Source organism: Cervus elaphus, chromosome 23 (assembly GCF_910594005.1).
Source record: "Cervus elaphus chromosome 23, mCerEla1.1, whole genome shotgun sequence".
In the NCBI taxonomy this organism is placed as follows: domain Eukaryota; kingdom Metazoa; phylum Chordata; class Mammalia; order Artiodactyla; family Cervidae; genus Cervus; species Cervus elaphus.
This window is the reverse complement of record NC_057837.1, coordinates 34,962,901-34,985,302: the sequence shown is the minus strand read 5'-3', so window position 1 is coordinate 34,985,302 and position 22,402 is coordinate 34,962,901. Positions and strand designations below refer to the sequence as shown.

The 22,402-nt window shown below is 42.7% G+C and overlaps 1 protein-coding gene across 19 annotated transcripts in view; it reads left to right on the top strand.

Moving 5' to 3' along the window:
• SVIL (supervillin) overlaps window positions 1-22,402 on the top strand; it is a 255,470-nt gene that overhangs the window by 98,042 nt on the left and 135,026 nt on the right. For 16 of the 19 annotated variants that reach the window (XM_043884814.1, XM_043884812.1, XM_043884813.1 and 13 more), the window contains exon 1: window positions 2,417-2,798. The exons of the other annotated variants lie outside the window; for them this stretch is intronic. In XM_043884814.1, coding sequence (XP_043740749.1) covers window positions 2,789-2,798 — 10 coding nt within the window. In that variant the 5' untranslated portion in view covers window positions 2,417-2,788. Of the gene's footprint in view, window positions 1-2,416; window positions 2,799-22,402 lie in introns of those variants that run through there. 19 annotated transcript variants of the gene reach the window in all.

Here is a 22,402-nt window from a genome sequence, read left to right as displayed (position 1 = left end):
ATTGTAAAGAGGCGGACACGACTGAGCACGTGCACACACAGAGAAATTATAGCATATTCAGTAGCTCCAGATATAAGTGATAATCAGATGGTAAATGGATGCTCTAAGACTGGAAGAGGACAAATTACCTTGGTATTTGAACCCAGAGAGTTTTCAGAGCTCATCCTTACGCAGATAGGGTGATATGAAACTGATGATGATTTTTACCGTTAATGAGCTTAAAGTAAAAGAAAAAATAAGACTGACAGGTAGATAACTTAGGACAGGGTGAAGTCAAAATTGTCATTACAGACAAGTTGTGTTTCTGATGATGATCATGGTTTTCTTGAGCAGATGTTTTTGAACAGGCACATTAGCAGGCTTTAGGAGGTTGGAATATCTCCCAAAAAGTATAGGAAAAATGTTTCTTTTTTTGAAAGTTCATTTCTTAGAGGAGATGAGTCATTGTTTGCAGCATTTTTCTTAAAGGGACTGGACTCCTAAAAAGTGAAGAACAAATGCAAGCTTTAGAGAGACTAAAGTCTTGTTCTGATTATTTGCATAAAAATGAAGCTTTCAGAAGTGACCCACCTCCAGCCCCTGAAGCAAGGTGAGGGTAGCCGGTAAGTCTGGGTCATAACCGTCCAGGAGAACTTTCTGGTTGATACAAATGTTCTCCATTGGGAGTTGTTTTATAGGGTAGCTGCTAAGCATAGATGTCTGTTGAGCCCTTAAAAAAATATGGCATGTGCAACTGAGGAACTAAACTTCCAACTTGAATTATTTTGACTAGTTTAGATGACAACAGCACAGGCCTGTGTTGGACAGCACAGGCCTGGGAAGTGGATCTGTGCTTTGTCCATGTGCTGAGACAGTTTGAAGAATCTCAGGGCATCTTTGTGATACAAAAGAAACTGAAGCTTCTATCTCAGAGGAGACTTTTCTGTGACTCCTCCCACCAGTGCACAGATCCACTCTCCTGGTACAAGCATACACATACCTACACACAGGGTATGGTGTTACAGGTTCTTTGTGGCCCCGGAAACATCAAATGTTCATTTGCACATTTTGAATTATGTATCCAAAGAGACGCGCTTTGCAGTCTCACCATCACTAGCATCATTAACATTGAACCTTCAGGCTAACACCTTAAGTATCACTTGCTTCATGCTTGATGTGGATGGAATCACTATGAATCCAGCACCAAAGTGATATTGGGAACGGAGGGCTGTAATCTAATACCATGCCAGCATGTTCTCTGGATGCTTCCTGGCTCTTTCCTCAGTCTGCGTTTTGGCTTGAGGTCATGGAGTTTTGTGAGAAATTACTGTTATAGGGGTTTGGGGTTTGTTTTTGCCTTTAACTTTTTTACAAACCAAAGCTGTCCTTTGGGAGCCGGGGCCATGCTGTGTGCGATGGGGAACTCTTCTGTGATGAGGGCTCATGTGAGATCTTGGACTTACCCTGTGGACCATGCCAACCACTTGGCATTCCAGTCTCTTTGGGATACCAACCTGGCTACTGACGACACTGTGTATTTTCTCCCAAATGTCTACGTCCTGTGAACCTCTGACAGTTGAGAACGTGGATAGGAAGGCAAGAATGGAGGCTACCCTGTGAACCCTCCCAAGTCACCCAGCCTCCCACCTAAAACCCAGGTGTCCACCTACTGCATCTCTAGGGTTCTTTGTGCTCTCAAGCCGGTGGGTGGGTGGGTAGGGGTGTGTGTGTGTGTGTGTAACAAATGAGGATGGGAACTCTTGAAAAGCATAGGAAATTGAGCACCAAAGGACGCATTAGGATGGAGAAGGACCAGCCACATCCAAGGTTGTGGCCCTCAGCCCCGCCAGTGAGCCCATAGCCCAGGGAGCTGGTGTAATGGCCTTTGGATGCCTGATGAACTCTTCCCTCTGCACCCCGTGCTCCAACCACAGTGGCAGCCCCTGTTCCAGGCACCAACAGCCTTCCCATTCTGCCTTTTGCATCCTCTTCTCGATCTGGAATGCTTCCCCACCAATGCACCCAGCTCTCCAGCCCAGAGTGCTGGCTGCCTTACCTGAGAGGCTCTGCTCAGGATGAGATGAGCCTCCTCTCACTCTACCCACAGCCACTGGCTCATCTGAACAGCTCAGAGCAAACACCAGTGTCCTTGGGTGTAGATTGACCCGGGGGGGGTCGGATAAATCTGCACTGCATTTCTTTGCAATGAAAATCCAAACAGATCAGAGTGGTTTTTTTCCCCCTACAAGGGCAACAAGTCGTACTACCAGTTTCTTAGAAGAATGTAGTCATCATTATTAAATACCCGGACTGAAGAGGTCGGAGTGGTTCCCACTGCCCCTGTTTAACCCTTGCCTCCAGTGTAGATGAATGCATGGATTTAATTGGATCGGGTGACTATATATCAGAAACAATTCAGCTGAGCTGTTGTGCTGAATGGATGTTTTTAAAATAACCAACTCGGGTGACCACCCAAGTCACCACCTGACCTTCTTTGGTTTGTCCGAGGGATGGGTAAGCATTTAGCAACAATATAAGGAGAGTCAGCCTCCTCCCGGGCCTATTCTTTCCTGCTCCCTCCTCCCTTCCCTTTCCTCCTTCCCTCTCTCCTTCCTTCCTTTTTCTTTCTTTTCCTCCTTTCTTCCCCCCTCCCATCTTTCCCTCCTTTCTTTTTCTTTCTTCCTCTTTTTTCTTTTCCTCTTTCCTTTTCATCTTCTTTCTATTTTATTTCTACTTTTCCATATTTCTTTTTCTCTTGCTGCCTCCTCTTCATTTTACAGCTTAGCAATCAAGATAGTGCAACCCGACCATGGATACCTGTAAGTTTTCCTGATTTGAATGAGTGCCTTGATCATTTTTAGACCTGTATATGACATCTGTTTACATAAACATAAACTCTCCCTTTTCACAGCTCTTGTGGCTTTTGTAACTCTGTTACTATGGTCTTTTAAAAGTTATTGTGTTCTGAAACATGGAATCTGATGGTTAGGCATCCTGATATCCTGTGGACAGAGATTTCTCATTAGAGTGAACTGGTGAACTTCCCTTTCCTGTTATCTGTGTTTACAGATGTATTGTATGTGTCTGTGTGGATGTGTATACATAAAGCCAAACAATATCTACTTACATTTTTGAGAGTGTAGTTTGCCACTGGTAAGAAGGAGACAGGGAGTCCATGACATTTCTAGTTTAATTTTAGTAGCGCAAAAATTAAAATCAAACCTCAGCTCCTGCTTTGGTGTTTGTTAACTCAAATTTAAAATTAGAAATGTGGTAATTATTTGGCTGTTCTGACTTTCTAAGGGAAACCTTATCATATTGTATGTGTGCGTGTGCTGGCCTTTAAAAATAGACATTGCCATGAGAGATGGACCTCACTGTCTATACCGCTGTTTATCTGCCAGCTGATGCCTGTGAGTCTGTGGGCTTTGGAAGCAGTGGCGAGCTGGTGACTCTTCCAAGGAGCCTTAAATATCACCTTTGGCTGCATTCACTTCATCTTTAGTCAAAGCTCTTTTGTTTTAAAAGCTAACTGCTGAAGAGTAAACACACTTGACCCTGGTCGTAAACATTTGTCATATATCTGGATAGTCTTAGCTTTCACCGACCAAATCATTTTGGCAGAAGAGTCATTAAAGCCTGACAGCCCAACAAATTATCCCAAATTCCTCGTTCTCCTCACAGACTGTGACCCACCATCCACATGAAGACATTTCTTCTCTGGTATTGAAAAGTCCCCTTTGATTCATGTTCTTAAGACAATAACATATAAAAGAACTTAAACATGGGTGATTGAAAAAACAAAGTATCTATGGTTTTGTGTGCAGTGCTTTCTGTTAGCCTTCTGAGGAAGGAATTCAAAGGATCATTCATTTTAGTTTCTGTTTATTTTTTTAAATTAATTTTTATTGGAGCATAGTTGATTTACAATGTTATCTTAGTTTCTGCTGTAAGCGAAGTGAATGAGTTATACATATACATACATCCACTCCTTTTTAGAGTCTTTTCTCATATAGGTCATTACAGAGTATTGAGTAGAGTTTCCTGTGCTATAGAGTAGGTTTTTATTAGTGATCTATTTTCTATGTAGTAGTAGTAGTGTTAGTCACTCAGTCGTGTCCGACTCTCTGGGACCCCAGGGACTGGAGCCTGCCAGTTTCCTATGTCCGTGGAATTTTCCAGGCGAGAGAGTGGAGTGGGTAGCCATTCCCTTCTCCGGGGATCTCCTGCACTGCAGGCACCAGGGAAGTGACATATACCCGCTACTATAATATAGTATACAAGTGTGTATATGTCAAACCTGATCTCCCAGTTCATCCCTCCCCCTGCCTCCCATTTCGCCCTTGGTGACCATATGTTTGTTTTCTACATCTGTGTCTCTAGCATTTCCATTTAGATTCCAGAGGCTGTCTGATCATCTTTCCACTGGGGGAATTCTGTCCACCGTGATGGCTGTCATCCTGGGCTGCTTAGGCCTGGATCTTGAGTTGCCACTTTTAGCACAAATCCTGCCCCTCCCCCCACAGGCTTCTGGAGCCTTCGAGCGTGTGGTGACCACACAGTGCACCTGCTGCCAGGCCACGCCTGTAACCCGGAAGTGGGGAGCAGCCGGGGGTCCAGGGCTGCCTGGACCAGTGCCTCTGGATGGTCATACATGGGTGATGAAGCCCAGGGTTTGGTGAGCGGGTTTGGTTACAGGGTCCAGGCCTGTGCCATGCATCATGGGTCTTTGTAAGAGGCCGGGTCGTTGGGGCTGGGGTCTGACCCAGCTTCGACATTGCTTGTCTTGGCTTTCTGCAGCCACTAATGTTTAAAAAAAAAAAAAAAGGAAAGGAAACTCTGCCCAAGGCCCCAAAAGGCCCATGCTCCACAGCAGAGCCTGGCCTTGTCAGGGAGCTGTCAGCAGCCCATAGTTGTCAGAAAAGACAGTGTTTTCCTTTCTGTGACCTTATAGACATAAAGCAAAACTTAAATGTGACAAACTCTGCCATAAACCCCCACTCCCTTGGGATCACATGCTAAGGTCTTGACTCTTCTTATAAGCAGGGGGCAGCTGTTGGGGTTGAGGCTTATTCTAGCGCTTTCTGTAAAATCAGATTTATTCAACAGTCTCTCATCCTGAAGAGGGCTGGATTAGCCATCCCCACCCATGATGACAGCCCGCGCCCCTCATGCTCATGTGAACCCCTTGGTGGCCGTCTCAGGTCTCCACATAGGCTGCACCCACAGTAATCATATTGTGTGTTTTCAGGTTGCAGGGACAACTTTATATGGCCCATGGCCTATACTGTGTTTTAAGACTTGAAAACCTCTTTATATCTTGGCCAGATTATGCAATATTCAAGTAGGAATCAGTCTTCTAAATCAGATATTCCCCATCTGCTATCCAGTTGGGCCCACTCAGGCCATTTTTCATCCTTCCTGTCATGGAGATCCACATAAACACTGATTTGAGAGAAGTTTCATATCTATCGGGTCCCAGAGCCCATGGGCAACAAGTGTACTGTGCATCTTGGAGTTCACCCCGAAACCCCACATCATGGCTGATGGGAGGATCCCTTCAGGAAATCTTCAAAAAGAGTTTACTTTCAGATTGGAGACTTTTTAGTTAATTGCACAGAATTTTTTTTTAATTGAAGTATAGTTGACTTACAATGTTGTGTTAATTTCTGCTGTGCAGCAAAATGATCCAGTTCTGCATATATGTGTGCATACTCAGTCATGTCTGACTCTCTGCCACCCTGTTGACTGTAGCCCACCAGGCTCTTCTGTCCCTGGGCTTCTCCAGGCCAGAATACTGAAGTGGGTGGTGATGCTTTCCTCTAGGGGATCTTCCTGACCCAGGGATTGAACCCACCTATCTTAGGTCCCTGCATTGGCAGACAGATTCTTTACCACTCTAGTGCCACTTAGGAAGCCCAACATATATACACATGCCATGCACTGGGTGGCATGCAGGATCTTAGTTCCCAGACCAGAGATCGAACCCTCACTCCCCACAGTGGGAGCATGGAGTCTTAACCACTGGAACCACCAGGATAGTTGCTATACATTTTTTTAAATATTCTTTTCCATTATGGTTTATCATTAGATATTGAATTTAGTTCCCTAATAGGACAGAATTCTTTTTTCAATTTATTTATTTTTAATTGAAGGATAATTTTTTTTACAGTATTGCATTAATATCTACCAAACCGCGACATCAATCAGTCATAGGTTTACCCATGTCCCCAGGACAGTTTCTTAATGTGAATTTGCTTATTCTCTAGTTGACTTTTATTTAAATAGACAGCAGCATGGAAAACAGCAATCATATATACACATGCATGTAAACACACACACACAAACACACACACACCTCCTTGGCACATGACAGAAGATTCTATAAGTCAGCCAGCACCCTGGCCTCTGTGTAGACCACACAGAAGAATAGCATTACTGGGTACACTTTGGCTGCCCTCTGTACTGTCATTTTAGGATTTTACTAACATATTATTTGAAGTTTAAAATAAAATCTGTTGTTCTTAAGAGAAACACATGACCTGCCATGCACTTTACATAAAAAAAATCAATGCAGTACAGTAAATCCCAATGTCAGATTAACAAGTTAGCTGTGTGAGATTTTGTGTACCTGAGATCTGTCTTGTAGATTGATTTATGGTAGATTTTGTTTGATTTTAGAACATCGTGCACATATATTGTCCTAATTGCCTGAACTACAAGGTCATAGAACAGGTTTACCTCTCTTTGTCTTAAGGCTAGAAACATAGTTTCCTCAAATAGTGAAGTTCTAATAAGCCACCAACCTGCTTGTTGAAAGAACTTTGAGTGGATCAAGATTTAAACAATGACTAAATTTGGTCTTCTTTAAAAGCATCTTATTTAGATGGGGTATGATACCTTGTTGCAAATTGTGGAGGGCAGCCATCCACTTTGATTTAAACTTGGTGAAAAGAATAAGAAGAAATCAGTGTGGAGGTTTGTTTGAAGTATGGTGAACTCTTAATTGTCCTGAAAATTGGGTATTTCCAAGTGACAGATATTTCTAAGTGCATCTAAACAGGTTTTGGAGAATGTTTTGATACTTAGAGTTGACATTGGTATGTCTGGTATTTAGGTCTCCTAACGGTTAACTGCAGGTGTTCAATGAATACCTGTGTGGTGAAGAAACTGATGAATGGGACACACACATACACACACACACACATATTACTGCAGGTGTTCAATAAATACCTGTGTAGTGAAGAAACTGATGAATGGGACACACAAGCTGAAAGCATTTGATGTCCTACACACACACACATGCACGCACACACACATACACACGCTTGAAAGCATTTGATGTCCTTATCTGCTGAGCTCCCCAGTGAAACTTCTCTTTTTAACACTTCTGACTCATTCAAGCCTTTTCCAGAAGGAAGGTAATTACGTGTTTTTGTTTTAAACAGTTCTGTTTTTATACTGCTGGTGACAAGTGAGGAATAATCAGTTTTAACTTTTAAATGAAATGAGTAATTAAGCCCAGAAGGTACTGCTGATAAAATTGGAATCCGATCTGTCATTTAATCGAGTGCCATGTTGAATTTGCTTTGCATGTTGCTGGGGGAAATATGCTAGACAACACACTCTTAAATTTTTTTTCATGACTGAGAGAATTAGGATCATTTAAAATGGTTGAAAAACCAGGTGGCCAATGTCTAGAAAATTGTTTAATTAAACCTAAAGCAAACAAGCTAAGATCATTGTGATGTGGTAGTTCTTAAGAATAGCAATTTAAAAATTGGTATGTTCCTTAAATAGTGTAGATGCTGTTGTTTACCTTGAAAGGTTTGCTTGTGTGATTCACTTATTTGAAAGTTCAGACCGATTGTGTGACTACAGCCTCTCTGTGTGACCTCTGGGGCCAGACTGTTGTTTGTTCTTGTTTAGTTGCTCAGTTGTATCTGACTCTTTTGTGGCCCCATGGACTGTAGACCACCAGGCTCCTCTGTCCATGGGATTCCCCAAGCAAGAATACTGGAATGGGTTGCTATTTCCTCCTCCAGGGGATCTTCCCAACCCAGGGATCAAACCTGCATCTCCTATATTGGCAGGCAGATACTTTACCACTGAGCCGCCTGGGAAGCCTGGAGCCAGACTGCAGGGGCTCACATTCTAACACTCTTAGTTATTAATGGGCATCTCTCAGTATTTGAGGGGGATTGGTTCCAGGACCCACCACGGGTACTAAAATCCCCAGATACTCAAGTCCCATAGGTGGCCCTCCTATGGAATGCTGATTCACTGTTCAGCATCCATGGAACCAACCAACTGCAGATCATATAGTGCTGTATTTGTTGCAAAACATCTACTTACAAGGGAACCCATGCAGTTTAAACCCATGTTGTTCAAGGGTCACCCATACTTGTTTTAGCAGAAGTGATTCAACCTGTCTCCTGTCCTCATCTGTAAAATGGAAACAGTGATGTACCTGGCATGTTGAGTTGTTAAGAGACACTTAAAGTAGCACTTGCGACACGGCCATATTCATTGAGAGAGTACTATTATTAATCTCCATTAGGGCAAAAATGACTCGTAAGTTTCAGTTTTAGCCTTAAACTGTAAGGACTTCTTTTTTAAAAAAGTTTATTGAAGTACAGTTGATTTACAGTGTTGTGATAATTTCTGCTGTACAGTAAAGTGATTCAGTTATATACATTCTTTTTCATTTTCTTTCCATTATGGCTTATCATAGGATATTGAATATAGCTCCCTGTGCTACGCAGTAGGACCTTGTTGTTTATCTATCCTATATATAATATCTTACCTCTGCTAACCTCAGCTTCCTACTGCATGCTTCCTCCTTTCCACTCCCTTGGCAATCACAGGTCTGCTCTCTATCAGCCTGCTTCTCTTTGTGGATAGGCTCTTTTGTGCCATGTTTTAGATTCCACATATAAGTGATATCATATGGTATTTGTCTTTCTTTGACTTAACGTCACTTAGTGTGATAATCTCTAGTGGCATCCATGTTGCTGCAAATGGCATTATTTTGTTCTTTTTTTATGGCTGAAGAGCATTGCCTTGTGGCTTCCCAAGTGGCTCAGTGGTAAAGAATCCGCCTGCAGTGCAGGAGACGCTGGTTCGATCCCTGGGTCGGGAAGTACCCCTGGAGGAGGCAATGGCAACCCACTCCAGTATTCTTGCCTGGGAAATCCCCTGGAGAGAGGCGCCTGGTGGGCTACAGTCCAAAGGATTGTAAAGAGTCAGACACGACTGATTGAGCACAACAGAATTCCATCGTCTATTTGTACCACATCTTCTTCATCCATTCATCTGTCAACGGACGTTTAGGTTGTTTTCACGTCTCGGCTACTGTGAGTAGTGCTGCTATGAACATAGGGGACATGCTCCTATCTTTTTGAATCAGAGTTTTGTCTAGAAGTGGGATTGCTGGATCATATGTCAGCTTTATTTATTTATTTATTTTTTTGGTCAGCTTTATTTTTGAGGAACTCCCATTACTGTTTTCCATAGTGGCTGCATCGATTTACATTGTAAGGAATTTTTATTTTTCATCTCAAATGTTATTGCAATGATTTTTGTAATCTTGGTGTTAAAAGTAGACAGTTTGAGCATGTGATTCCTTGGAATCTAGGGAAATTATTTAATATTCTTTAACTTTAAAAACTTGATTGAAAATGTGTTATCTTAGTTACAGTAATAGAAAAGGACTACTTCTGAGGCCTGAGCAGTCATTCCAAAACCAGTTTCCTGAAGAGGTGGTGCTCAATATATTAGATTTAACCAGCCTTCTTTAGCTGGTTCACACCCAGAAAGCCTTGGTCATAACTCGTGTACATCCCACCAGGGGAAAGGAAAACTTTCCTGCTTATGTTTTGGGTGGGGTTTTGGAACTTATATGTAAGATGATTATCTGAATTTTATTACCCATTGGTGGGTGGGTTCCTTTTATTAAAATAAAAATAAAAGAATATTGTTTTGGTTCCAATGTGAAAATTGTAGCAAATACCTACTTATTTATTCATCAGAGGAAATTCGGGATGAATTGAAATGAAATATTTCAGCTAGAGTCGGATTAGCGTCAGATTGAACGGGTCATAGTTAATTTATCAAGGTGATAGTTTTCTAAAACCGAATGATCGTGGCGTCACCGACTCAATGGACGTGAGTTTGAGCAAGCTCCGGGGGATGGTGCAGGACGAGGAAGCCTGGCGTGCTGTGGTCCATGGTGTCACAAAGAGTCGGACACAACTGAGCAATTGAACAGCAACAACATTCAAATCACTTGGTAAAGTTCTTGAAAAATACAGTTTGCTGGGCCCCACCCCAGGCTGTTTACAGGTGATTGAGGGTTGGGGCTGTAATCCTCCCCCAGGTGGTGTGAGGCAGGCATGGTGGGCGGTCCTGCCGCTGGCCTTCTCTCTCTCCCCGGGCAGCATCTTGGCCCAGTGCCACCTTGTCACTGGCATGTGAATGGACACACCTGCAGTGGGGCCTTCAGAACATTGTTCTAATCAGCTGTAAACTCAGGAAAAGCACACTTACTCAAGGGTCAAAGGCTATTTTGAAAATTGAGTTTACCTTTGCTAACCTTTTGTGTTTGCTTTCTTTTCCCCAACTATGGAACATCTCTTAGAAAAATCATATTTAAAATCCAAGCGAACTCAGGATGTCCCCATCTTATTTTTACCAGATCTAAATCCAGGGCAGTTCCTTTGAATTACAAATTATTTATTGCACTATAGTGTACGTGGACAGAGCATACATGGGGAACAGCATGGCATCCAGACCCTCAAGCAGAGAATCGTCTATCAGTTTGTGAAGGATTCGACCGTAATTCAGCTCACGAAGGAGCTACGGCCAACTCCAATCACTGCCTTCATGTGTGATGTAAAGAACACTCAGTCATTCTTTTCGCTGACGTCATTTCCAGCACAAGAGAAGCTCAGGGTCAAGGAGCAGCAGGATGCTCTAAGAAGCTTCCCCGAGAATAACTAGAACAAGGGGATGTATTTCTATCAGCCGTCAAGAACCAGTAGCCAGAGCTGTATTGTCCCTGGGTCTTCGGATTCCCTGGAACTTTGCTCTGGTGACTCCTCTGCCCCTGCGGCACACACCTGCTGCTTGAATCCAGGCAGATCCTCTTCTTGCTCATAATGGAAAGGGCTGAGAACTGATATTTTCTGAGATAGTGAAGGAGGTGAGTCCTGCCCACCAACACCTGAGCCTTCCCCTAGGGCAGGTGTAGAATATTTCCAGAGAAAATTTTGCTGACAAAGCTCACACCCCTTCCTCCCGCTAACTTCTCGAGTCAGTGTCCATGGAATGACACCTGTTCTCCTTTCTTGTTTCTGGTATCCATAAGTGACCTTGAACCTCTAGGCTACCTCAAGTGCTAGAGTCCCAGGGAGCCAGCCATCGCCAGCCACCTTAAAGGAGTCACTCTGATCGTGGTGACTAGTCATTTTCTAAGGAGTTGCCCCGTCTCTGAGATACTCCTGTTCCTCTCTTGCAAGATGCTACAGGGCTGGGACCTGGTGCCTTGTAGATCTGACAGTCACCAGCCCTACCTTTCGGGTAGCCCTTGAACTCAAGGACTTCTGCACCTTTGGTCTTGGCTTGGTTCCCGTTCCTCTCTGGAATATCCCAGGATGTCATAAAATGTCAAATAATTTTTTTTTTAATCTTCACCAAGGGCTGGCATTCGATCTGTCATATATGAGAGGGACACACCCCAGAGCTAAGAAGAGGCTCTTATCACATCCTACCTGGCACAGGGCAGTTGGGGATGAGTCACCACTTGACATGGGCTGGCAGTTCCTCCTGACGGTGGTTCCTAGCAGGTCTGCCTGCCTCAGTGTCCGGCCTTTACATTTAAAACAGATAAAGCCTCAAGACTCCATGTCCCAGTGCAGGGGCCCTGGGTTTGACCCCTGGTCAGGCAACTAGATCCCATATTCTGCAACTGGGAATTTGCATGCTGCAGCTAAGACCCGGCACAGCCAAATAAATGAAAATTTTTTTAAAAATTAATGAAACAGGTATAGCCTTTAAGAAGAGGGGCTCCTGGGTGCTTTGAGACATTAAAATAAATGAGAAGGAGCAACATACAGGGCATATTGGGCTTCCCTGATAGTTCAGTTGGTAAAGAATCTACCTGCAATGCAGGAGATCCTGGTTCAATTCCTGGATTGGGAAGATCCCCTGGAGAAGGGGTAGGCTACCCACTCCAGTATTCTTGGGCTTCCCTTGTGGCTCAGATGGTAAAGAATCCACTTGCAATGCCAGAGACCTGGGTTCGATCCCTGGGTTGGGAAGATCCCCTGGAGAAGGGAAAGGCTACTCTGGTATGCTGGCCTGGAGAATTCCATGGGCTGTCTATTCCATGGGGTCACAAAGAGTCGGACAAGACTGAGCAACTTTCACTGTCAATGTACAGGAGATAGTAAATAAACTTCCTTCTCAGTAAACAAAAGTACACCAAGCATTATAGTCAGATTCAGGCAGGGTGGGAGGAGACAGCTGGATGGTGGACTGTCAGCAGTGCAAACATGTGGATGAGAATGGAGAACCATCATGCCCCTCGGGCACAGAGTGGGTGTTCTATAAGTGCGATTTATCCCCAAAGGCTAGTCCAAAAGTTCGCTAGTCCATATTGAAACAGCCATGTAAAGTCGAGATCAGATATGTAGGACAAATGTGAAATAGTGATCGCTTCACATACAAATGCAGCTTGGAAGTGTTTTATGAGCAAGCAGCACTTTGAATATTTCAGGGCCTCCCTAGGAAGCTTGGAAGCCATACACGGGCACACAGAAGATGGCAATTTGATGGGGGATGTGCTGAGTTTGAAAAACAGGAGTCTGGGGAGACTTCACAGATGGAGAGGAGGGAGGGTTTTGACAAGTGGAAAGATGAGAGTTGGTGGAAGGAAGGAGGAGGAAAGGTGGAAGGGAGTGGTCGTTGATTGGACCAAGGAGAGCCGTGAATTTCAAGATAGTCGGGATGCGTTTACTGCCCACAGGAAATCTTGGGTGTCTTGACAGGGCAGATGCTGATGACTGTGGGAGGGATGCGGTGGAGGAGGTACTACTGAGGTCGGGGAGGCTGTGGGATTGGACGAGTCTCAAACTGTGATGACAGTGATGCAGCAGAGAGAGGAAGGAAGGGATCAGAGTGGGGTACAGGAGGAACGTACCAGCTCGAGGGATTGATTGGGTGCCGAGGTCAGCAGGAATGGAGGAGACACATGGGACCACTGCCTCAAGTGCATGGGGAGCCACAGAGTGTGCATGAGAAAAGGGTGAGGGGTGCCCCGACGTCACAATGACGAGCTTGCTGCATTCTCCCCATTGCTTCCGGAGGGAGATCAGCAAAAAAGCCTGCAGAGCCGCGTGTCCTGAGCGAGAAGGATTTGGCTGTAGAGGTGGCTGCCGGCTCCCCATGGTGGGAAACAGCAGGCAGGCGGGAGGAGGGAGGTTGAGTCTGCTCCCCCAAATGACTGCCGTGTCTGGTGCTGTGCAGAGACCATTGAGGGCCTTCTATAATCTTCCCTAGGAGTCTGGAAGAGTGATCAGACAGGTGCCTGTCTTGCAGCACAGTTAACCACAGAGTGAATTGTTAGTTGCAGATTAGAGATAGTTTAGCTTCTGTAAAAGCTCGACAGGAGATAAGGTATCTCATAGGTCCCAGAGCTGCTGTTTCACATCTTCTCCTCACCCCAGATCCTCAGGTCTTTGAGACCTGCCCCTGAATGGGACAAGAGTAAGGATGGGAAGCCTTTGACCTGAGTTGAATTGCTTCCAGCTCTGCTTCAGGCCTGCAGTCTGGTTGTCATGCACAGGTGAACCTGGGCCTCTGAGCGTCTTCCGAGAGAGTGAGCAGGACCTCAACTGTTAAAAGCTGTACCTCCAATGACCCCTGCAAGGACTTCAGAGAACAGAAACCCACATTGACTGAGACAGCAAAGTAGATTAAGTGCTAGGAATAACTTGGCATGGAATATGTAGAATCTACATGTAGAAAATTGTGGAATACGCCTAAAGGATACAAAAAGAATTAAAAAAAAAAGTGGGAGGGCATGCATTGTGTTCTAGAATAGGAAAATTCAAGATCGTGAATATAGCAATTCTTCATAAGTTAATTTATTAAATTTAACATATTCCCAGTAAATAGCAACTCTTAAAAAAAAAAAAAGGTAGGCAAGTGGATTCTCAGTTCACATAGGTAGATAAACAAGAGCTATCACTTATTAAACACACTGTGGAATTAAAAGGTATTACTGGCATAAAGGGCTTCCCTGGTGGCTCAGATGGTAAAGAATCCGCCTGTAATACAGGAAACCCAGGTTTGATCCCTGGGTTGGGAAGATCCCCTGGAGGAGGAAATGCCAACCCACTGAAGTATTCTTGCCTTGAGAATCCTATGGACAGAGGAGTTCATGGGGTCGCAAAGAGTTAGACACAACTGAGCTACTAACACACACACTGGCATGGAATGAAACAGAACAGTGGAACAGATTAGAGATCCAGAAATAGTCCCCAAAATATATGAGAATAAATTTTTAAAATGGGGGAAAAAAGCATTTAGAATCAGTAGGGAAAAATGGACCACTAAATGAAGGCTAAGACAACTGGGTAACCACATGAAAAAAATAACAAATAACAAATAAATTTATTTCTTTAAATAAATTGTACCATACATCAGGATAAATTTCCAAGAGATCTGATATTTATGGATGAACAAGTCAACTGTGTAAAGAAATTTTTGAGAGTTATTGGAGAGTTGATCAAGTATTAAATGACATGATATAACTTATTAAATTTGTTACATATAGTAATATCATGATGGCTATGCAAGAAAATGTTCATAATGTTTTGAAATGCTTACTGAAGCATATAAATGGGGTGAAATCACTTGAAATCTTGGGTTTGCTTTAAAATAATGTTATGGGGAGAGAAGAGATAAGAGAAGCAAGTATGACAAAACTTTGCTAATTGCTGAAACTAGTGGTGGGTGTAGGAGGTTCATTGTAGCTTTGTCTCTACTTTGTGTAGGTTTATATTTTTTCAAAATCAAAGTACCATAATAAAACAGAATTTCTTTTAATGTATTTTATTGAAATATAGTTTATTTACAATGTTATGTTAACTTCTGCTGTTCGGCAAAGTGATTCATGTAGTGATTTATTTATACATATATATATATATTCTTTTTCATTATGATTTATTATAAGATACTGAACATAGTTCCCTGTACTATGTACTTATTGCTTGTCCATTCTGTGAATACTGGTTTGCATCTGCTGGTCCCTGTCCCATCTCCCCTTTCCCTTAGCAGCCACAAGTCTGTTCTCTATATCTGTGAGTCTATTTCTGTTTTGTAGATAAGTTCATTTGTGTCATATTTTAGATTCCACCTACAAGTGATATTATCTGGTATTTGTTTTTCTCTCTCACTGACTTCACTGAGTATGATAATCTCTAGGTCTGTCCATATTGCTGCAAAGGGCAGGATTTCATTCTTTGTTATTACTGAGTAATATTCCATTGTATATACCACATCTTCTGTGTCCATTCATCTGTCAGTGGACATTTAGGCTGCTTCCTGGTCTTGGTTATTATGAGTCAGTGCTGCTGTAAACTTGGGGGTACCTGTGTCTTTTTGGATCAGAGGTCTTGTCTAGATATATGCCCAGGAGTGGGATTACTAGATTGTATAGGAGCTCTGTTTTTAGTTTTTTGAGGAACCTCCAGTACTGTTCTCTATAGTGGGTGTACCAGTTTACATTCCTACAAACAGTGTAGGAAAGTTCCCTTTTCTCCACACCCTCTCCAGCTTTTATTATTTGTAGACTCTTTAATGAAGGCCATTCAGACCAGTGTGAGGTGGTACGTCATTGTGGTTTTGATTTGCATTTCTCTAATGATTAGCAATGATGAGCATCTTTTAAAAAACATATAATGTCTTAATAACTCTGGATTTTGCAGATTTTTCCAACTGCTTACAGTCCAGAGGCCATGAAATAAAAGATTGATTTAAAAAAACCAACTGAATTCTAAAAACAATAACAACACTTTTGCACTGGGAAACAAAATCATCAAAGAGAGAGGAAAAACTAGGAAAACTATTCTCAACTCTTATCACAGATATATGGATAATAATATGTTAACATGTAAATTTCTAAAAATCCTAAAAAAGAAAAAAAAAAGCAAAACACACTGTAAAAATATCAGCAATGCATCTACATGGATACACACCAAAAAAGAAAGAAAAATTAAATTTGAGTCTAAAGCGTGTGAAAAGAGGTTCAACCTCTTTCACTCAGTAGTAAAAGTGTGCCATGACTGTGATACCTCAGAGAAGCAAAGATTTAGAATTTGATCACAAGCTCTGATGGTAAGGCTGTAGGGAGAAGAACAATTGCTGATGGAAATATAAAATGACACAGTGTTGGGGAGGACCAATTTGGCAGTTTCCATCAGATTTCCTGCACATACACTTGCATTCCTGATTATATATTGTAGTTTTGTGGGAAATAGCAAAATATTAGAAACTATGGTGCCCATCAGTAGGGGACTCAGTAAGTAAGTTATGGGTTGCTATATAACAAATGAGGAAGCTGTGTGCCTTTATGGAAAGATCTTCATAATACATCTCTAAGGATACTTTACATCTGGGTATAAAAGGGAAAAGAAGCATTTATTTGTGTTTGCTTGCATGCATAAAGTCTGTAAGGACAAACCAGAAACTAAAAACTGTGAACTGTCTCCTACTTTTTAGCTCCATTTGAATCACGTAAATCCAGAAATTAGAAATACAAGCTGGAATTGAAAAGACTGCACTGTAGACTTAGTCCAGCGTCACCTTTACAGACCAAGTTCTGGCTTTCTGTATGACATCTATTAGCAGTATAATTTTATATAAATTGAATAAAAATCCAAAAATAACAGTTAGGTCATTTGAAAACATACACCTCAGGTGCCCATTAAATGTGCTTTTCAATATATGTTTTGTTCAGAATGCGGTTGGTTGGACCAACCCTGGATGGGTACTTCAGTTAAGTAAGATATTGTAACTGTTCTGAGGGGAAGAATGCTCCCTTTGCCCAGTGCTATATCATTTCATCACCTGCCTCCTGGTCCAGGCAGCTGCTCTATTAAATATGAATGCCACATATGTTTCAAAACTACAGGTGAAGAAATTCGATGAACTGTCTGGCCGTAAATTATGTCATGATTCTCAGGAGTTGTTTTTTTCCCCACCTGGAGCCAGAGCTCTTTTACTGGGGTTGAGACATCAAGCATTTACTTGCTGAATGCCCTTTCATTTTTGTTTTAAAAGCTGCCAATTAGCACCTATTTTATTGACTTCACACCACTCCCAACAGAACTCTTTCTCTGAAAGACATAAATGACAGTTTTCTAGTCTTTCCAGAAAAAAATTGCTAACTTCTCTCCTCCTCTCTGTTTACTTTTTTCTTTGTAAGGAAGAAAGGGTTAGAAATATTTTTCACATTTTCATGCTGTGTATGGGCTAAGAGACTAAGCGAGAAAGGCAAGGTGGGTGGGGATCCTTCTCAGTTATTCCTTCACCTGGGACCAAAGGCCATTCATTCATGTCAGCAACTCTGTCCTGCTCAGCACTTGTGTGAAGTCCAAAGAAAGGCACATCCAAGGAGGAGCAAGAAGGTACTCTGAACAGAGTTCAGGAGTCCAGCCCTTAAGACATCCCTCCTTATCATCTTAACGGGAATGAAAATATTAAAAAAAAATTTTTTTTTGTATCTCTCCCCTCTTTCTTTTTAAAATTAGATTTAGTCGTCTTTCAGACTTGACATTTCACATCTTTCAACATTATAATACGAAGCCTGGAAAACTGCAGTATATATAGTCTCACAGATTTATAGGTTTTTCCATAGAAGGCATGACCCCACAAGCATTTATGTTATATTCACAAATGGAAGCACTTGTGTCTTTTTTTTTCCTTCCAAACATCATTCTGGTGGTGAACACTTAACCTGCCCCAGCCATTTCATGGACGCATGCAGCCCCCCTGGGCTGGTGGAGCCGGGAGATAGAGACGAGGCAAGCAGGGCAGTGATGTCGAAAGATGTACCAGGGGTGCTTCAGGAAACATCCTCAAGAGTTCTCCTTGTTGGTCGGTTGTTGCAAAATAATCGAAACTATGTTGGCATGGATGGCATTTCTTCTGTAGGTGTTTAGGATTACGAATAGCTCCATAAATTGTTAAAAGCGAAAAGGTTGGAATGGAATCTGTTAACCCAGGATCCCCTCTGTTGAAACAATTAGAAGAGTATAAAGCAAACTGGATAAAATTGATCCCAGCAGGCATTACTGCATAGATTTGTTAAGGTAGAAAGGAGTCTGTGTGTGCACATGTGTGCCAGGAAAGAGTTCAGGAAGAGAAGAATCAGATGAAGAAGAAAGGGAGGGGAGAGGGATGTATGAGGGCAGTGGTGATGCCTCTGGGTACAGTATCTGAGGAGCCTGCACTGAGCTGAGCGCTCTGTTCTGGATGTGAGCATCCTGCATCCTTAGAAAAACCTTTTGGCCTCCATCATTGGTGGTGGTAATTGATCCATGAGTCCCATAGCTAGGAAATGGCAGAGCTGGGGTTTGAACTCCTGTCTGTCTAAAGAACCCAGGCCCTTATGCTCCAGGCTGCCCTTTGCAGGAAGTGTCACCTCTGGTACATCACTGGTCATCATTACCTCTTTCCGAGAAATACGTTACAGTGAAGCTATCCCTAATAATGGTATAGAAGCAGCCTTTTCAGAAATTGAGAACAGCCCATCTTGATATTTAGAATCACTTTTTGCTCCAATTTTGGGCTTTGGGAAGTCTGATGTGTGCATTTTTTAAAAATCATGACATGTGGCATTTTGGAAAACAAAGTGAACAAATAAAACTCTAGGGGGGATTTTTTTTCTTTTAAATGCCTTTGCTCTGGGAACTTACGCTGGTATTGTTAGCAATTTTCCTTGGATGACAAACTTATATAATTGTAGTAACATGTTTCTGAGATACAGAGGATGAAAACCACAACAAAATATGAACCTTTCAAGTCAGCACATGAGTAACATATATTAATGACAGAGAAATGGAGCCAGGAAAAAGAATTTTAAAGAAAGAGCACAGTTGGTATCAGGGGTGTGCCTGTGTCCTGTGTTATAGTATATGGGATTTCTAGAAGTGAATTCCTTACCATCTGAGTGTTAGAAATAAACCAGAAGCTGATGGTAATATGTATTGATGTAATTTGGGTCAGCCGGTCCTTCTAATTATAATCTCCTTCAAAAGGGCTCTCTCATAGCATAGACCCAGAGAGTGGGCTATGTCAGTGCAACAGTGGGGTTTTATTATTTTCTACATAGTAGTGTATATATGTCAATCCTAATCTCTCAGTTCATCCCACCTTCCTCTCCCCCGTCACTGTGTCCACAAGTCTATGTCTGCATCTCTGTTCCTACCTTGCAAATAGGTTTACCAGTACCATTTTTGGGATTCCATATATTGCTTTTTTCTTCTGACTTACTTTACTCTGTATAACAGGCTCCAGGTTCATCCATCTCACTACAGCTGACTCAAATTTGTTCCTTTTCGGAGCTGAGTAATATTCCATTGTGTATATGTACCACAATTTCTTTACCCATTCATCTGTGGATAGACAGCTAGGTTGCTTCCCTGTCCTGGCTATTGTAAATAGTGCTGCAATGAACATTGGGGTACATATGTCTCTTTGAATTATGGTTTTCTCAGTGTTTATGCCCAGTCGTGGGATTGCTGGGTTATATGGTAGTTTTATTTCTAGTTTTTTAAGGAATCTCCATACTGTTCTCCAAGGTGGCTGTAGCAACAGCAGGATTTTAGTTAGGATGACCTAGAATTGTCTCATTCCCTCCTTTCCCTGGTTCACTGGGAACTCATTTGGTTGTGTTTTTATCATAATTCTACTCTGTAATGTTTGAGTAGGGTCATTTATGCTCTCAAGTTCTGGAATTGATAAAATTCAAATTACGTATTTTCTAATAATATTTGTTTTGATGCATCACCATGCAACAAACTTTGCTATAAAAATGATGCTGGTGTTTCAAAACAGAACCAGAGTTCTTACAGTTTCCATGCTGCGGCTGCCCTCCTCGTAGCCAGCCTGTGCATACCTCCATCAAATGAGCCACTTCGGGTAGCCGAGGTGCTGCACCCTGAGTCACCTGGGGTGCTTTACTACATCCCCAAGCCTGGGCTCCATCTAGAGACTTTTATGCCATCAGTCTGTGTGTGGCTCGGGCAGCTTTAAGTCTCACTGGGAAAGTCTACCCCCTCAGCTCCAGTGGAGAGACCAAACCAGAGGATTTCCAAAGCCAGGTGTAACCCTAAGGGTCATCCAACATCAGGGTCCCAGATACACGTGATTGCCGCTTTCTGATTTCCCACCTATGTCAGGTATAACTAATGTCCAAAGCTCAGTGACATTTCTCAGAGATCCCTGTGAGAACCTCATCTTGCCCCAAGCACTCAGAGTGGAGCATCTCTTCTGCCACTTGTAGTGTCCTGTTCTCAGTTCATTCATGGGCTCCATGTTAATGACCTCCTAATCCTGCCTCCCTCAGAAGAGCTAACCACACAAAAGAGGGTGCTCATGAACAATACCCGACTCAAGCTCTATACTTGCTGAACAACTTTCGCGTTTCCTGTAAATCAATTTTGCCCCGTGGCCTTGGACCTCGGCTCTCATGAGAAAAGCAATCCTTGTCCACGTGACATGCTGGGAATTGATTTTGTGATTCTTGCTTTCCACTGGAGGGTTGCAAAAAAAGGTGTTTTTTTTTTTGTTTTGTTTTTTTAAGAAAGACTGCAAAAAAATAAAAGCAAGACAAAGATTCTTGGGAGTCAGAATTTGTTCTAAATTTTCCAGGCAAGACCAAAAAATAGCTGTTTATCCTATGAGTTTGCCTGAGAGTCAAAGTCAGTCTTCAAAGTGAAGCCCTTTCCTCAGTGTCCGACCCTCGCAGTCAGCCTGAGAACCACCCCTGACTTGCTCAAACTAGTTACTGCGGAGATGAAGTATTCCTTCTGTAGAGCACTTTTTTTTTTCTTTGCCAAATCAGCATGATCAAGTATTTCTAAAGCTAAACAGAATGACATATTGGCTTGCAAGGATTATCCACGCCCGCGCATCAATAAAAAAAGAAAGAAAGAGAAGCTGCTGGGAGGGAGTAGGGCGAGGCTATTTTGTGCTCTGAAAGATGCCCCAAGGCAGCTGTAGATAGTATTGTTTTTGTTCAGCTTTGGCTGGGCTGGTGTGTTACATTATTAGCTCATGCTCCAAGTCTGTCACCAGAAGAATGTAGTGAGAATCTTGTTTCCATCTTTTGTCTCTCACTTCTGCCCCTTCCTTAACCAGAGCCTAGCATCTACACAGCCATGATCGCCAAGACTTGAAAACAGCAGTTTTGAATAAAACCTAACAGGCTCTCCACATGATTCATAAGAAAAAATGGTTGGTGCTGATTCCGCTTGCCCCAGACACGCATTTGCAGGCTCTTTTTCCCTCTCACCCCAAAGGTAGTTACTGTTGAGTTTTAGAACCTATAGGGCCATCCTTTCTGGAGTATCTCTGAGTCTCCTCTGAGGCTGGGAGAGAGAGAGCCCCAGCCATGATGGCATGCTTGACTTTGTAATTCATCTTGGTCACCTCTGCCTAGTAAAGCTCAAGCTGCACCTCACCGTGGTCCAGTGGTTAGCACTTCACCTTCCAATGCAGGAGGTGCAGGTTCGATCCCTGGTTGGGAAGCTAAGATCCCACATGCCTGACACCAAAAAACTAAAACGTGTAACAGAAACCATGTTGTAACAAATTCAAGAAGACTTTAAAAATGGTCTACATCCAAAAAAACAAAAGGAAAAAGAAGGTCAAGCTGAAATCCAGGGACCACAAAACCCTTTCCATCCACAACCATCTTTCTTCATCTCACTGAACACTGTATTTTAACCTCTCTGGAGGTCAGTTTTGTCATCTGTGAAATGGGGACCAGGGTACTCGCCATTGTGGCAGCAGGATCACGGGAAGGCAGGTGGACTAAAGCACTTTGTAAATTAGAAAGTGCTTCACAGTGTCCAGTTGGGGGCAGTGAATATGAAATAGGATGTTGAAAGCTCCATGTCTGCAGTTAAAGGCTGCATCCATGGAAAGTGATGGGGTTAGTCATCTATGCTCAGTGCTGGGTGGGGACTTGGTTTCCAGATATGAGGAGGTGGGGAAGGATGTGGGAGAGGATGAGGTGACCCCCTCTGGCTGGACCCTCTGTGGGCCGGACCCCGATACCTCTTTAGCTGAGGCTTCATTTCTTAAGCCCTTTGAGGCCTCTGTGGTTGATGGCTACCTGAAATGCTCCCGC